The sequence below is a fragment of the Dasypus novemcinctus genome, chromosome 3 (genome assembly GCF_030445035.2).
Source record: "Dasypus novemcinctus isolate mDasNov1 chromosome 3, mDasNov1.1.hap2, whole genome shotgun sequence".
Classification (NCBI taxonomy): domain Eukaryota; kingdom Metazoa; phylum Chordata; class Mammalia; order Cingulata; family Dasypodidae; genus Dasypus; species Dasypus novemcinctus.
In genome coordinates, this window is record NC_080675.1 from 122,083,990 (window position 1) to 122,103,094 (window position 19,105).

At 36.7% G+C, this 19,105-nt stretch overlaps 1 protein-coding gene across 1 annotated transcript in view; it reads right to left on the reverse strand.

Annotated features, from left to right (window-relative positions):
- ATP8B4 (ATPase phospholipid transporting 8B4 (putative)) overlaps nt 1-19,105 on the reverse strand; it is a 292,064-nt gene that overhangs the window by 163,673 nt on the left and 109,286 nt on the right. Inside the window, exon 7 of the mRNA XM_058294177.2 lies at nt 10,637-10,709. Coding sequence (XP_058150160.1) covers nt 10,637-10,709 — 73 coding nt within the window. The remainder of the gene's footprint in view (nt 1-10,636; nt 10,710-19,105) is intronic.

The following is a 19,105-nucleotide window of genomic DNA, read 5'->3' on the forward strand; positions in this document are numbered from 1 at the left end:
GGATTCATCCCAGGTATGCAAGGATGGTTCAACATAAGAAAATCAATCAACGTAATACACCATATAAACAGATTGAAGGAAAAAAATCACATGATTATATCTATTGATGCAGAAAAAGCATTTGACAAAATACAGCACCCTTTCTTGATAAAAACACTCCAAATGATTGGAATACAAGGAAATTTTTTGAACATGATAAAGAGTATATATGAAAAACCTAAAGCCAATATTGTTTACAATGGAGAAATCCTAGACTCCTTCCCTCTAAACTCAGGAACAAGACAAGGATGCCCACTGTCGCCGCTCCTATTTAACATTGTCTTAGAAGTACTTGCTCGAGCACTGAGGCAAGAACCAGAAATAAAAGGCATTCAAATTGGAAAGGAAGAAGTCAAAATTTCATTATTTGCAGATGACATGATCCTATACATAGAAAACCCTGAGAGATCTACAACGAAGATTCTAGAACTCATAAATGAGTTTAGTAAAGTCGCAGGTTATAAGATCAATGCGCAAAAATCAGTAGCATTTCTGTACACCAATAATGAGCAAGATCAGGAGGAAATCAAGAAACAAATACCATTCACAATAGTAAATAAAAAAATCAAATACTTAGGAATAAATTTAACTAAAGAGGTAAAGAACTTATACACTGAGAACTATACAAGATTGTTCAAGGAAATCAAAGAAGACCTAAATAAATGGAAGACTATTCCTTGTTCATGGATAGGAAGACTGAACATTATTAAGATGTCTATCCTACCAAAATTGATCTACACATTCAATGCAATCCCAATAAAAATCAATGCAGCCTTCTTTAAGGAATTAGAAAAACTAACTATGAAATTTATTTGGAAAGGAAAGAGACCCCGAATAGCCAAAGACATACTGAAAAAGAAAAACGAAATTGGAGGAATCACACTACCTGACTTCAAAACATACTATAAAGCTACGGTGGTGAAAACAGCATGGTATTGGCATAAGGAGAGACATATAGACCAATGGAATCGAATTGAAAGCTCTGATATAGAACCTCACATATACAACCACATAATATTCGATAGAGCCACCAAACCCTCTCAACTGGGAGAGAGTGGCCTATTCAACAAATGGTGTCTGGAGAACTGGATAGCCATATGTAGAAGAATGAAAGAGGATTACCATCTCACACCTTATACAAAGATCAACTCAAGATGGATCAAAGACCTAAATATAAAAGCCAAGCCCATAAAAACCTTAGAAAGCAGTGTAGGGAAACATCTACAGGACCTTGTAATAGGTAATGGATTTATGAATATCTCACCAAAAGCACGAGCAGCAAAAGAACTAATAGATAAATGGGACTTCCTCAAAATTAAAGCCTTCTGCACCTCAAAGGAGTTTGTCAAGAAAGTAAAAAGGGAGCCCACACAGTGGGAGAAAATATTTGGCAATCATATATCTGATAAGAAACTTATAACTTGCATATATAAAGAACTCCTACATCTTGAAAATAAAAAGATAAACAATCCATTTAAAAAATGGGAAAAAGACTTAAACAGACACTTCTCCGAAGAAGAAATACAAATTGCAAGAAAGCACATGAAAAAATGTTCCAAATCTCTAGCTATCAGGGAAATGCAAATCAAAACCACAATGAGATACCATCTTACACCCATAAGATTGGCAGCTATGAAAAAAACAGAAGAATACAAGTGCTGGAGAGGATGTGAAGGAAGGGGAACACTCATCCACTGCTGGTGGGAATGCAGAAGGATCCAACCATTCTGGAGAACAGTATGGCGGTTTCTCAAAAAACTAGCCATAGATTTGCCATATGACCCAGCAATACCACTGCTGGGAATATACCCAGCAGAACTGAAAACAAGAACACAAACCAATATATGTACACCAATGTTCATAGCAGCATTGTTCACTATTGCCAAAAGTTGGAATCAACCCAAATGCCCATCAACAGACGAGTGGATCAATAAAATGTGGTATATACACACAATGGAATACTACTCGGCTGTAAGAACAAACACACTACAAACACATGTGATAACATGGATGAATCTTGAGAACCTTATGTTGAGTGAAGCAACCCAGACATTGAAGGACAAATACTACATGACCTCAATGATATGAAATAAACAAGCTGCCCTAGATAGCAAGAGACTGAACGATAGGCTTGCAGGAAATCGGAGGGTGGAGGAAGGATATGAGCCGATGTCTGCAGGGGTGGAATTTAAGACGAGATGGTGGTAAGTATGAACACAAAGAAGAGATAAAAGGGGGGCAAGGGGTTGCCTTTGCTTGGGGCTTTGCGGGTTTGAGGGTGGCTGGGGAGGGACGGGTGGGTAACGTTGCCCAAAAGTGGGGGGAGGGAGGGGTAGCATACGAACCAGGAGAGGGTCAGGTGTTGGTGGAGAGTAAAATGCCGAGAAAATCATATCAAAATATAATAAAGAGGGTTACCTGTTTAGAATGCTCGGAGGGGAGGGTCTGATGCAGGACGGGCTCCTGGGGAATGTCTAAATGCTCATTCTGCCAGAGTGGGTGACACCATGGGGTAGAAACCCAAGTAGTGAGAGTGGGGGTGGACCCACATCCTGGGGAGGACTAATGCCATCCAATAGAGGGAACTGTATCCCTTGAGAGAAAGGGTGGCTCCCAGGGCATTGGGGCAGTTGAGCAAGTTAGGCCCTGAACACTATTCCATCTATCTCTGGAAGTGGCTCCTCAGGAAACGGAGGTTGGCTATCACTGAGGGCACTAAGGTGGAAGGGAAAATGGACGTTAAATGTGTGGAACCAAAGTAAATGGGGGGTAAGAGAGGAGTTTCTTGAGAGTACACAAGGATGGATATAAAACATGTAATATTACACTATAACATATAGGAGATGACAGACTGATAATGTAAACCATAATGTAAAACATAGGATAACTAAAAATGTAAAGAACTGTGTATCCTAAAGTATGCACCATAATGTAAATACAGATGTCACCTTGTTAGAAAGCTAATGTCTCAAACTCTGTACATCACTTTAAGTAAATATGATATGAATAGGGCGTAAGAGTATCACTGTGGAAGGGAAAAGGTTTTCTGGTGGATGTGTGGGAGTGCTGTATATTATATATATACATTGCTGTGGTCTAGGACTCCTGTGAAGAAAAGCTGAATAATTAGGGGGGGGGGGGGAAAAAAAAAATAGGATGTGGAATTTTTTCAAGTCAACATTCTTTATCTAAGTTCTTTATCTAACTTTATCCAAGTTCTTTATCTATCCTTTAAACTCATCGCTATATGCCATTCCCTAGTAAGGGACCATGACATTATATTGGGCTTCAAATTTTGGGGAGTTCTGGATCACAGAGTGTTTCAACAATGGCAATGGAGGGATACTGGTATGGGATACCAATGACAGATGATATATGACTGACAGGGAGCTGTACAGAACATATGTCCAGGGTGCATGGTAATGTTTGGATATACTCATAGTGGCAACAATTAAAAACCACAGTAGGGGGGGTACTGGGTTCCCGGCCAGTGGTGCTCTGTCGTGGTCCCTAGGGGAGCAGCGACAGTCTCCCAGGTACAGTGGTGGGGACCGGGAGGGAGTGAGGGTTCAACAGTGAGCCCCTGATACTAATGACTATGCTTGTGAGCTGATAAACCCAAAATAATAACAAGGCCTAGAGCAACTTTGTGCCTGGGAATTTCCTTCTGTCAGCCTTCATGTTACTCAAATGTGGCCAGTCTCGAAGCCAAACTCAGCATGTAAATGCAATGCCTTCCCCCCAGCGTGGGACATGACACCCGGGGATGAGCCTCCCTGGCAACGAGGGACCACTATCAACTACCAACTGATGATGCAACTGGAAAATGACCTTATGCGGAAGGTTCAATGCGGAGCAGCAGAATATCCATGTCTACATAAAATACCATGACTTTAAAATGCTGTTTGACCTAAAGTAAGGGGGAAATGGAAAGGAGAAATGAGTTTATATGGCTACGAGTTTCTAAAAGAGTCTGGAGGCTGGCAGAAGGTTTGCCCTCATGCACAACTGAGCAGAGTCAGAGAGACAGATAAAGCAGATACAACCCCCAGATATTGGTTCCTTTGAGGGCTAAAGAGACCCATGGGAGTTATGGTCATGGCCGATGGGGTTAACTACCAGGGCAGATGGCCCCTCTTTGGAAATGGTGTTTATGTGTGATGAATCTGGACTCAGATGGGATCTCCCTTCATAAGACTTTCATGCTAATGTGCTGGAGGTGCAGTTAATGTTGGGGTTTAAGATATATTTAGGGGATTTGAATCTCTGGACTGACAATGTGATAGCCAGATCCTGAGCCTCAACAGACTCCAGCACCTACAATCTGATTTATTGGACTTACCACACTCAGCTAAGATGGAGGTGAAGGACAACCACCACACCATGGAGCCTAGAGTGATTACAACTGAAAATGGGAGGATTGCATCCAGCATCCAGGTGGAATCTGAGCCTCCTCTTGACATAAAGGTGCAATGGACACAACCAATCCAGTGTCCACATAGAAGAGGTGGCATTGGATTGGGAAAAGTGGACATAATGGACAAAGGGTATGGGGAAAGGCAGGAAGAGATGAGAGGTGGAGGCGTCTTCGGGACATGGAGCTGCCCTGGATGGTGCTTCAGAGGTAATCACCGGACATTGTAAATCCTCACAGGGCCTACATGATGGAATAGAGGAGAGTATGGGCCATGATGTGAACCAATGTATATGAGGTGCAGAGGTGCCCAAAGATGTACTTACCAAATCCAATGGATGTGTCATGATGATGGGAACGAGTGTTGTTGGGGGGGGGGGGGAGAGGGGGGGTGGGGGGGTGGGGTTGAATGGGACCTCACATATATTTTTTTAATGTAATATTATTACAAAGTCAATAAAAAATAAAAAAATTAAAAAAAAAAAAAAAAAAAAAAAAAGATTGTCAAGCCCACCCAGCTGGGTCAGAACAGATTATTCAACAAATAGCCCAGGGAGAACTGGATATCCATATACAAAAGAAAGAAAGAGGACCTCTATCTCACACCTTATACAAAAATTAACTCAAAATGGATCAAGGGCTTAAATATAAAATTACAACCATAAAACTTCTAGAAGAAAATATAGGGAAGCATCTTCAAGATCTTTTAGTAGGTAGTAACTTCTTAAACCTTACACCCAAAGCACTAACAATGAAAGAAAAAATAGATAAATGGAAGCTCCTCAAAATTAAATTCTTCTGTTCTTCAAAAGATTTTATCAAGAAAGTTAAAAGACTGCCTTTTCAATGGCATTAAGTATTGGAAACCACATATCCGGCAAGGGTTTGATATCCATGTTATTTAAAGAGATCATACAACTCACGATAAAAAGACAAGCAAACAAAATTTTTAAATGGTCAAATACTTGAATAGATATCTCTCCAAAAAGGAAATACAAATGGCCAAAATGCACATGAAAAAATGCTCAACAACACTATTAGGGAAATGCAGATCAAAACTACAATGAGATATCATTTCACATCTTATAGAATGTTCATTATTCAAAAAGCAAAAATCAGAAAACTACCAGTACTGGAAAGGATCTGGAGAAACAGGAACTCTCCTTCACTGTCGGTGGAAATGTAGAATGGCACAGCCTCTGTGGAAGACAGCTTAGCACTACTTCAAGAAGCTGAATATAGAAACTACTCTATAATCAAGCAACCTGTTACTAGGAATATATTCAGAAAAACTGAAAGCAAGGACACAAACAGACATTTGCATACCGATGTTCATAGGAGCATTATTCACAATAGCTTAAGTATGGAATCAGCCCAAGTGTCCATCAACCAACGAATGAATAAACAAAATGCAGTATATACATACAACAGAATGTATGGAATGAAATCAGGATACATATGACAACATAGATGAACTTACAGGGTATTATGTTGAGTGAAATAAGTCAGACACAAAAGGACAAATAGTGTATAGTCTCACTAATATGAAATACATATGATGAGTAAACTCACAGAGGTAAACTCTAGAGTATAGGTTACTAGGAAATTGAATATGGATTGAGAATGGGAGGTGGTGTTTAATGTATGAGGCATTATTAATAAGCTCAATTGTAAAAATGTGGAAATGAATAGAGTTCATAGTAAAACATTATAGTGAGTATAACTAACTGCTGATTTATAAATGTGATTGTGGCTAAAACGGGTAGTCTCTGGATATAAATGTCAATTGAAAGGAGACTAGAGATAATCTAGGGAATGTATAAAATAGTGATTTTGGTGGTGAATGAAGATTGTGGTTAATAGAACAAATATAAGGATGCTCTTCTAGTTTAGAAATGAAGATTATGGAAGGTTAAACTAAAGGATAAAAAGACAGACAATAAAACGATATGACAACAGAGAGCCAAAGGACAAATGGATGAAGTAAGTGATGCCTTTACAGTAATAACACTGAATGTTAATGGACGGAACTCCCCAATCAAAAGACAAAGACTGATAGAATGGATCAAAAAATATGAGCTATCTATATGTTATCTATAAGAAACCTACCTCAATGTAAGGACACAACCAGGTTAAAAGTGAAAGGTTGGGAAAAAGTATTCTATGCAAACAGGAACCAAACAGAGCTGGAGTAGACCAGGTAAATGTAAAATAACAACAGTATAGTATATGAATGGTAATTACTCAGTGCTACTGGCAAATTTTTCCTGTGATCAGTATTCTGCGATTTTTTTCATACAAAATAAACACTTGATTTTAATTGAGGAGGGCTGGAGAAGAGGTATATTTTTGGATACTTCATTTTTATTTAATCTTTTGTTACTCATACTCTTTAATTAAAATAATTTATCTGGATCAGTAATAATTTAGCATGACTACTGTTGAACAAGATTTTGAGTTTTCTGCCTCTTAAAATTATGAGTTGACAAATTGTTATTTGTTATAATTCATTCCAATAAGACACGAAGAATTCTCAAATAGGAGTTTGATTATCTAGAAAGAATTATGGCCTAAAGGGAAATTAAATAACTAAATAAGTTTTTTATTTCATTCTTAGAGATTATTAAGTTCAATAATTTGAATTGTAATATAAAAATTAGAATTGTGTTAAAATTAATTTCTATTATATTTGAATTATTATTTACATTTATAAATGTTTGTTGCTATGCTATTCTTTAATTGATTATATTAAATCTACCTGGCCTTGCATTTTATTTAAAATTTGTAATTTCTTTCAATCTATTTTTCTATTTATTTTACAATTTTACAATAAAGGGCTCTTTAACAGCTAAAGAAAAGCCACTGATTATATACTTTGTGTAGATATGGTATGTGAATTTATCAAAAAACTGCTTTATTAACAATAAACAATTGTGCAGGAATAGACAGATACAGCAGCTATGTACAGCAGGGAAAACAGAGATTGAAAGGTGAGAAATTTTCTTGTTTGGTTGTTTCTCTATTTTTGGTTGTTTATTATTATTGAAATAATAAAAATGCTTTAATAATGGCTGAAGTGATGAACACACAACTAAGTGACTATACCAAATACCGTTGTTTGTACACTTTGGATAAATTGTGTGCTTTATTAATTGCAACAGTAAAATGGATTTTAAAAAAGAATGTTCTTCTTTTACAAAATGTTAAGAATATGGTGATGGGAAGCAGATGTAGCTCAAGCGATTTGGCTTCTGCCTACCACATGGGACATCCTGGATTCAGTTCCTGGTGCCTCCTAAAGAGAAGATGAGCAGACACAGAGAGCACACAGCAAATGGACACAGAGAGCAGACAGCAATATCAAACAATGAGGGGAGGGGGGACAAATAAATCAAATAAACCTTAACCAAAAAACTAAAAAACTAAAAAAAAACCATGATGATACATGGGGAAAATTACAACTAATATAATTTACAGACAAGAGTTCTAATATTTTGCAGCACTGGCAAGAAATTTCAATTCTAAGTAACAACAATAGAAGAGTATAAAGGGGTATGGTATTTTTCCTTTTGTAGTAATGAAAATATACTAAAATTGACTGAGGTGATGACAGCACAACTCTGATGAAAATGAGAGCCACTGATGTACACTTTGAATGAATTGTACCAAACGTGGGTCTGTGTAACACAGGGAATCCAGTGGTGGAAGGATTGCGGTTAACAGGACAAATATGAGAATGTTCTCTCATTAACAATAACAAACATGTAATATCAATATAGGGTGTTAGTAATTGGATGGGTTAGGGGAAAATACACCAATGTAAACTATGGGCTATATTACTATAGTTAGTAATTATATTTTGATGGTGCTCTTTAATAGTTTGTAGCAAATGTTACACAACAATGCAAGGTATTGGTGGTGGGGAGATGTATGAGAGCCCTGTATGATGATATGCATGTTCATTTTGTAAATTCACAACCTTTACTCCACATTTATTGTTATGTATGTTCATGTATGAATCATATACTTGAATAAATTTTTATTTTAAAAAAAGACTAGAGGTCAAGTTGGAGCAGAAAAGCTGGCCATATGATCCTATGGAGTTATATATTTGGCTCCTGCCTTCCTGAGATTCACCGCTAAGAATTTGGGGTGGATATACTGGAATGTAGCACTAGTGAACAAGCAAGTTCAGACTAAAATTCACTCCATGAATTTTAGCATATTCATGGAGCTTTTTATTTATTACATTATTTTTACTGAATACATGAAGCAGAAACATCCTTAGTATTGTCCCTGAAATGCTCAGTTCTAATTAAAATGATAGTTGAATACACAGCATACTTTAATTTACATTAAATCCTTTATAGTCTAGCACCATGCCTGGCACAAAGCAGTTGCCTCCAAAACGTTGAACGTATACATCTTAGAATTCCACATGACAGTTAAAAAGAAAGTTAAAGTCATCCACTTTGAAGCACCAAAACTCTTTCAGTATAATCATTTTAATTGAAAATAGAACTAAAACATGTTTCATTTAACCCTTTCTTCTTAAACAAAAACCCTGAACATAATGTGATCTTTTCTTAATTAGGTTATATAGATCTATTTACTGGTGCCTTATTGATTGGAAAACTCAAATTTGAGAGTTTAGATTTGATTTTCTTTTTATTTTATCTTTATTTCTGTTTTCTTTTTTTATAAGATGCTGATGTTCTTTCACCCAATCAACATTATCAACTGTCCCTTTGATCCAGCATGGCACTAGGGGCTAGTCACTAGGCAAGCCAACACAGTCTTTGCCTTCAAAACACAGTATAGTTTCAGCTTAAATAGAGAATCACAGCATGTATGGGCTGAAATGGATCTTTCACATCACATAATGGTCCAGCACACATGAAACCAAAGTGAAAGAGGATGAAGCCTTTTCTGTCACTGAAGAACTGGAACTAAGACTCAGTTCTCATCCAATGCCCCATCCAGTGCCATTGCACTGAACTGCCATGATCCAGTCTTCTAACAGAGCCATCCCCGATGTACTGTTCCTAATTGTTAACGAGCTGGAAAATAAGCTGGACAAGCTAAATTAAATTGTGTCTAAAAATAAAAGTAAACAGATTGTGAGTGAGAACCTGGCAGACTCTCCTTCATAGAAGGAGCCCAAATCACAGGGCACAGGCTTTGAGACCTCGTTTTTGGCTGCCCTGACACCTTTTTGCTTGGTTCTTGGTTTGACTCAATATTCCAAAGAATTGAGGTTGCCAGAGAAATGAACACTTCTCTACTTAACTCTTTTGTGAATAATCAGTCCACTGAGTAGTCATCTCCTTAACATGGGCTGTTCACAGGAATTCACTGTACATAGATAGTACATTAATGAAGGAAGACTGTTTCTGAAAGGGAATGTTTAGGACTTTTAACTGACTTATTATTTTTTAAAATATGTCTTCAGGCCAAATTTTATTCCTGTAGGAAATGTTTCAGTGTTAGTGAAGAACAAAACTTGCACTGAATACAAAAATTTTCAAAAGTAATCTAATATATATTTGACATAAAGACCATAATAATTTGCATTTTTCATACCTTGTCTGGATATTTGTCACCCTAAATTTAATTTGATCCGTAATTAATCATATAAGTACTAGTGATAGGACTGAACCATTGACCTTTATTAAGGAAACTTTAACATAGTTTGAGGATATAAATTATAGTGTATTTGATATTCAAAGTACTACCTCGCTAATTAGCATTTTATTAATCCAATACAATCAATATACATTCTCTTATTGTGATTCTTCAGGAAAGAGTACTAAACACATGACTGAAGGACAGTATTCAAAATATGTGAAAACAAACTGCTTTATAAGCATTTTTAAAGCTTTTATTTATACAAGACAATTGAATCCTGATTTTTTAAATTTTGTATCTATTAATTTTAAATGTTCCTAAGGAAATATCAAGGTGGTGATCACTAAGCTGGTATCTGAGTTGCCAGGTTATTGAAAGTAATAAATCAATCTTTTTAAATTATTTCATAGATGAAATTTTTTATAAATAAATACTGTCTTCCCTCCTTACTCTGAATTAGTATTAATTTACTAAATTTGTAAATGAAAGCACTTAAGTTTTTATATATATTATTTCAATCTGAGATACATTCTTAAAACAATATTAAATACTCACAGCAACAAATTGGTTATTTTCTAGTTTAATGATGTCTCCCACTCTCACATTCATCCACTTTTCATTCTGCAGTCTAAGAACAAAAGCAAAATTAAATTTTTTTCAAAAACCAAGAATAATCAAAAAGAAACTCGAGAGTTATAATAGCAATTGAGTAACAGAGGAAGCAGATAACAGTTTCCCAGAATGTTAAAATCAAAAGGGGTCTTATACAACAGAACCCTTTATCTGAGTGAAGTGGGAACCAGAGCGCAGAAAGGTTAAGTGATTTGCCCAAGGATACCCAGGGAGTTAGTGGGACCCCTGGGGTTAAACTCAAGATGCCTAACTCTTGACTGAGTGCTCTTTCCACCATCTTTATATAGCAGCTCAGAACTCTTGATTGCATTTCCTTGGCCAGAGCATGAAAAAATGAGGCAAGAAATTCAGTCACTGACATTCTTCTTAAACTCTATTGATAAATATAGAAACATCACTTTGCCAGTGTCTCAGAAATCTGTTTAGTTGGAGGCAAGAAATGAAGGAAGAGAAAGTAGCAAGGGAGAGCGGTCCAGACTAATAGCTCTTAAGTGCAAGTAAAAGGAAAAGAATTAAAATGTTGGAAAGAAGAGAAACAGCAATGGGGAAGAAAAGAACCCTTGAAAGACTGAATGAGAAAGAACGCCTACAAAACAATCCACAGCATTATCGTTAAGGATGGGCTTTGTAGCATTCTTATCGTCTAGGACCAAGAGCTCAGAATCGAGAACAAGACGAGGATGCTGCATAGCTTTCTTTGAAGTGTCTGTCTGTAATAGAGTCCTAAATCCACACTTCCCTGAGTTCAAAGGGTTTGTGACAAAAACTATTGTGTCCAGTTGGTCAGGTCCCTGGTAACAAGTTAGGAAAGCTTGCCCAAATCCAGACAGGCCTTCTGGAAGGAAGCCATGTGGAGCAGGGTATAATGATGCAAAGCATCCCTTCTGGAATTCTCTGAAATACAAATGAGCTTTATTTTCCCAGGTGAAAGGCTTCATCATACTTCTTTCTCAGGAATTCCCTTTTAGGAGGGCAGGACAGGATGAATAGGTTACGTTTCCCCAACAAGTTAAGGTGGACAGGTTAATTTCATTGTGCAGTTTTTTTTTTTAATTGCCCAATTTACTTGCTTTATAGGCTGGAAAATAGTTTTAAATATTTACACAACTGCAAAATGTGCCTCACACTGTCAACCCTGCTGGGTCATTTGGCTTAAATACTAAAATAATTTTTCTTTAATACAGATCCAAGTACATGTTGTTCTGGAACATTTTCAACTGCAGCATTTTCATCTCTAGCCAAAGTTAAATAATTTTTCCAATGCCACAATTTTCTGCACTTTATCTAGTTCAATGAAAATGAGAGAACCTAAGCCACCTCCTAAATCTCATTTTATTGATTTTTACAGGTATGGATTATGTGCTGGTTTATTTCTTCCAGAGATACATCCCCTGGAGCATTCGTGACATTTCTCAGGGGACAATATCTCAGATAAAAGTCAAGCAAGATGGAGACCATGTCTTTATTTATGGAAATTGCACTGCTATTGAATTGCCCTGAAGTCTCTAATGAAAGCGCATCTGCCTCAGGAAAAAGCTAAGTGACATTATATTTCATTTTCATACTCTTATTTCCAATAACTGTATAAGCTCCAGGAAGGACCACATGCTACCTCTTCCACTCAAATGCAAAATCAACCAAAGCAAACAGGGGCCTCTATGAGATCTATTAAACATTCCAAAATGCACATTTTATGGTTATATTTGCACCAGATAAATTGCTATAGCCATTGTGTGGAAACAAACCAAAACTTGACTTCTCTCAAGAAAATTCTCTTTAACTTACTTTTCTCAAGTGCAGTATCATAATATTTCCCCTATAAAATGGAAGCCATTGGAAAGATGTTTTTAAAAGGCTGAATGGCATCCATGGAAATTATACTGAATTAACTGCTATACTTGGAAAAAATACTAGATCAAAATCTCTTTAAGAAAAAAATCTACAAAATTCCAGGGCATGCAAAGAATCCCTGAAATTGAATGATTTGCTGTAGTAAATGTGAAATTCTATCAGAACAATATAGAGGAATAGATATAATATCAGGACAACACAGAGGAATAGATATAATAGGGAAAAATACCTTCCATGGGTCATATCTTCCTGCCCATTTACCTTCTACCCACCTACATCCATACCCATATTTCTTTTCTTTTACTAGAGAAGTTACAAGTTTACAGGAAAATTATACATAAAATACAAAATTCCCATATACTACCCTATTATCAACACCTTACTTTGGTGTGGTACATTTGTTATAATTCATAAAAGAACATTTTTATAATTGTATTGATAACTATAGTCCATCATTTACAATAGACTTCACTGTGTTGTACAGTCCTATTTTTGTTTGGTTTTTAAAATTTTTATTCTACTAACATATATACTACCTAAAATTTCCCCTTTTAATCACATTCAAATATATATACTCAAATATCTAATTCAGTGCTGTTAATTATGTTCACAATGTTATGCTACCATCACCACCATCCATTACCAAAACTTTACAACCAATCCCAACAGAAAGTCTGCACAATTTAAGCATTAACTCCCCATTCCCTATTCCCATACCAGGCCCTGGTAACCTATATTCTAGTTTCTGACTCTATGGATTTTTTTGCTCTAATTATTTTATATCAATGAGATCATACAATATCTGTCCTTCTATGTCTGGTTTATTTCACTCAATATGATGCTTCAAGGTTCAGCCACGGTTTCACATGTATCAGGACTTCATTCCTTTTACCTCTTACCCACCTGCACCCCTACCTAATTCACCAAGTAGTTCCAAAAGTAGGAAAAAAAAATAGAAAAATTCATCTGGTCATCTCTTGTGAAAACCTGATCATTAATCTGTTAATGTCATGTGAAAAATCAATAAAGCAGAAAATATCGTTACTATTATATATGAACCCAGCCTCTCTTACTTTATCTCACCCTGTCCTCTTTCTGTCTTTTTCTCTCTTGCCGTGTGTCTGCACTTTGCCCAGAGCATCTGCTCAATATCTATCAGTCTCTAAGCTCTTGTTCTCAAAAGACCCCTTTGCTACTCCAGGCACCTCCACATCTGTGTTATCCTTGGTAAAAACTGCCCCTCAAAAGGAACACATAGTTTGCCTCCAAAGTCTGCAAGTACAAACTCCTCCAAGGGCTACAATATCACATCTGTGGGGTGTGGGCTGTAGAAAAACTACAGGCAACAATGCCAGCTTTCACGAAATACTCTCAGCCTGAAGTACAATATTGTGGGAAAGCGTACAACTAATGGGAGAAACTTCCTCAAAATAAATATTAACCAAAACTTATTATCAATCTGGCAAGAAAAGTATTCCCTGGATGTTGTCACCAAACCTTGCACCATCAAATCACTTTATCAGTAACGTAAACAATAGACACATGGACACATCTGTAAAATTTATGGACAGCACCTGAACAAAAAGAGAGCATTACCCTTATGTAGCAGTTTGATAAAATTGATGAATTCCAAAAAGAAATCTTGGATTATGTTTGTAATCTGATCTGTACCTGGGCATGATTGAGTTATCATTAGGGTGTGGAGTCTCCACCCAGTCCCCACCCCTGGGTGGGTGGAGACCCACAGATAAAACACATGGCAAAGGACAGAATTGGAGCTTTTGATGCGAGGGTTAACTTAAGCTGGAGCCCAGGGAAGTAAGTAAGAGGAAAGAGAAGCCAGCCCCAGGAAGAAAGGAAACTTGAACCAGAGAAAAGCAAGCTCCAGGAACATAGAAACCCAGGAGGCCTGAACCCTTGCAGATGTCAGCAGCCATTTTGCCCCAAATAGACTTTGGTGAGGGAAGTAAGTTGTGCTTTATGGCCTGGTATCTGTAAGCTCCTACCCCAAATAAATACCCTTTATAAAAGCCAACCAATTTCTGGTATTTTGCGTCAGCACCCCTTTGGCTGACTAATACAGCTTACAAAGTAAGAATATGAAAGAGAGTAATCATACGACTTGAAGGAGTTGTCAGAAATTAAATGAAGAGGGAAAGGGAAAAGTATGAAATAGATTTAGGGAGGAGAAAGTAATACTCCACAAATGTAATTAAAGAATTACAGAAAAAGGTCTTGGAGATCTTGCTATAATATGGGATGTGTGAGGTGTTCTTAGACAACCTCTTATTTGAATATATACCTGTAAAACAATCAATGTGTATAATACAAAGGAGGATTTTTTTTTCTTTTTTTAAATTTCCCTTTCTATCCTACCAGGTAATCATAACTGCATTTGACAGGACCTCAGAGATATATTTCAATGCACATTAGTATTTGAAAGGGACTTAGCTACAGACATACTTAAACTTAAGATTTATTTGGGGGGTTTGCTTTGGGGAGGGAAGATATCAAGGAGTTTATTAGGGATAATACCTAGTAATGATTTAAGGGAGCAGGATGGGACAAGGAAAGCTTTAAGACCTTAATGCAAACATGACATCTTTTCTAAAATTGCTACCGCTGATGGTCTTCTTCAAAATGATTGTCCAAATGGAGGAGGTGGAGGCAGTGGCTGAAGCCCCAGCATGAAGGAGATGGCCCATATCTTAGCACTGGTGTCAGGGCTGCCCGGGGAGTAAGGCTCTAAAGGTGATTCTGGGAAAGGAGGGGATCCTCTTGCAGTCATATTTTTTTTTCTTTATTTTCTTTTAAATATTACATTCAAAAAATATGAGGTCTCCATAAACCCCCCACCCCACCCACACCACCCCTCCCACTTCAACAACTTCTTCCATCATTGTGGCACATCCACTGTATCTGGCAAATACATTCTGGAGAACCGCTCTTGCAGTCATATTAACCTTGATCTCCTCCATCTTCTCAGCAGAGAATGAACTTCCAGAGTTGCTGTTCCTCAAGGAACTGCACCAGGTCCTGGATCTTTCACTGGAGCGTCCTGTGGGTCAGATCTTCCTAGCATCCCTCTTAATGCCACATCCTTCTGATGGCTTCCTTTTTTGGGTTATTTCTGATTTGCGTTTCAAGTAGGCAGCCTCCCTGGTCTGCTCAACAATTGCACTCTCTAAAGTATGAGCTCTGAGCCAGTTGTCATGAGCTTTCTCCTCACAAGAGCCATCTATTGTCTGAATGAGTGCTCCCTTTGCTGCATTTTATTCTTCCATTTCTTCATTTCATCACTTTTAGTTCTGACCTTCCTCTACCACCATATTCCCTTTTTCCTCTGCAGCTGATAGCGAAGTCAGACTTTCCTCCTGCCCACACACTTTCAGTTTGAGTTTCTCTTCTGTGACCATCATTCTCTGCTCATAGATTTTGTCAAGAATCTCTACTTGCCACCTTAAGGTTTTGCATTCTACTTCTTTTGCAGCTTTCCAGACCTCAATAAGTGGCAATCACCTTCCAATTCCTTTTTATGTTCTTGCAGGTTACATTTAGTGAACATCAAGGTTCTTTGGTGAAATTTTAATTGTTTCATATCATTCCCAACTGCTGCTATGGTAATTTGTGCCCAGAAGGCACCTATCATCTGTGTCAAAAGAATTTTCATCTTCGTGTTTGTGTCACCTGCAAATTCACCATTCATGTCTGTATTTTTCCCTCTGACACACTTTCAAAGACCCAATTCATCTGGGAAATGCAGTGAGTCAAAACAGCAATCTTATTATATTTTTCAGTCAGAGCTCTTTCCAAATCTTTCTCTGTCTTCTGTAAGACTTTTATTTGTTCCTGGGGATTGGAGGGCTCTTTTCTCTGGCCTTCCATTTCTTGCTACAAACTGCTCCTTATTGTTCTTTAATTGAGTCCTTCCATATGATATTAAATTTATTTACTTATTCAGAAAGAATATTATTGTGCCTCTTTTCTTGTATCCATTTCTTTGATTCATCGATCTTCTCTTCTCAATTGGATATTCTTGGTAGAAGTTCGGTATGTTCCTCCATTCAATACTTTTTTTAAAAATGGTGTAAACTAACCTGATATAGTCAAGACCTTACAGTGTGGACAGAGCTGGAGACTAAAATGGCAAATGAAGTCACTCTCAGGTAGGCAGCAATAATGATGGGCTTCCAAGGAATTCCATAAAAATCAGGATGAGGATGAAAATCATCAGGCAGAATATCAACCAGATTGAGAATCACAGGTTTTTTGTTTTTGTATATTCATGAATTACCTGATTAAATCCTTTGAAAATTTCCAAAAATACACTCAACACTCATGGTTGGATGACTGCAAGACCTAAGCAGGAAAATCCAAAAGAGCTTCCAGGGCACCTTCATGTCCTGGTCCCCTGGAGGGCACTAAGAGTATGGGAGGAAAATTTGTTTGAAAGCTCACGTTGAAAATATTTCTAGACTTCTAAGATTTTAGCTTGTATAAGGATTGGGTTTCATCACCATCCTGAAACAATGAACACGAACACTCCTTGGCTCTCCATGTGTGGTGCATCTGTTCTCAGGGCTCATGTCAGAAGCAATCTTGCATCATAACTCCGCTAAAGGGAGACAGGATGACCTCATGGGCTAAGAAAATGACACTTGGCTCCATAAGCTCAGCACCTTCAAACTGTGGTTTTCCCTTTGTCAGGGAAAGCTCTTGCCCTTGAGTGGAAGATTTGCAGTTTATGAATATTATGAAAGCAAGCTAATTCATTTAATTGCATTGAATTAAGAAATATCAGGATTTTAAAATACAGCTTGTTTCAGTATCCTTGTATAAATATTTCCAGTTTTGAAATGGACATAATCTGGTTGATGCTTCTTTGAGTATGGTTTCTCAAAAATAGATGGAGTAATAAAATAGCCTTTACCTTAGTAAACTCACAAGTCAATTGATAAATAATAAGTCAAAATTCAAGGAAAAGAGCCAAAAATTTTAAATACCAAAGGTACCATGAAACATGGACTGCAACTGTCACAGAATGACAAGTAGAATTACTTTAAGAGAAGAATTGAAAAAAGAAAAATCCCTAACTGTATATCTACTCTCAGAACATCAAAGAATCTGAATTCTGAGGAAAGGAGGTGAGAGATAGCAACTGTACCCAATAATTTTTGATAAATTGGTCAGAACCTGCTTCTTCCTGGTGAGAATAATGTGCTAAGAGCTGCTGGGCTTTCCTGAAGACCTCCCTGAGAAAATACAAGTCTTAGAGAGAGATGGAAACCTTACCACCCTACATGTCATTAAACTATTGGTTCCAGAGGCTAGAAATCAAGAATTTACATTGGACAAGATATCAAGCCCACTGCTGAAGTTTAAGGGATAGGGGGTGAGGGGACTTTCAATATGCACTCAAGGCTCCTATCACCTTAACATACTTTAATGCTCCTGATTGTCCATAGATTTATGAAAAGAGGATTTTCTCAAAATCTACAAAAGAAGTGTTGAGATGCTAGAGAGAGAAGAAAAAATAAAGCCAATATATTGACCTTCTCTACATACACTGAGCTTGGTTTCTTCTTTAGTCTCAAGTCCATATAAGCCTGAGAGCATTCCCCTGCTCATACAGACTTTGTTTTGCTCACTACTGTATGTTCAAGACCTACAAAAATTCCTAGTTCATAGTAGACTAGGTATAGTAATCTAGTAGACTAGACATAGTAGATTCAATAAATAATTGTTGAATGAGTGATAAATGAATTAATGAATATAGAATCATTATTCCCTAAAACATTTGTTAAATGATGGCATTTCCCTGAATGTCTAAAGATAATTATGGCACCTAAGATTTATTTAGTGCTTACTGAATTCCAGGGACTGTGCTAATCTTTTCATTTATAAGGTTGCCAAGTAAAAATAAAGGATGACTAATTAAATTGGCATTTCAGATAAAATAATTTTTCAGTATAAGTATGTTCCATGCAATATTTAGGATATACTTACACTAAACCATAATTTTTGTTTATCTGAAATTCAGAATTTAACTGAGCATCTTATAATTTAAATTGCCAAATCTGGCAATCCTATACATATAACTCATCTCATTTAATCCTCACAACAGTCCTCTGAGATGGGTACTGTTATGGAGATAGGTACTTCGGTTTTTCAAATGAAGAAACTAAAGATTCAGTTAATTAAGACATTTGCTATATTTTGTAATACCTGTCAAAATTTTAAATCTCCATACACTTAGATTTAGAAATTCCATTTTTAAGAATTCATCATAGAGTTACTCCAAGATAGATGTACATGGTCATTTACTGAAGCATTATCTTTAATAGCAATCAACTAGAAACCACTAAAACACCCATCAAAAATAATTGGATATACAGGACAACAGATCTTACAGTGATGAAAGGCAAAATGTCAAAAAAAATTTTAATATTTTTTATTATTTTTAATACCCCAATTTTTAATTTTAGTTTTTTAAAAATTTTTCTGTATTTCTTATGTTTAAAACTATCATTATTATTTCAT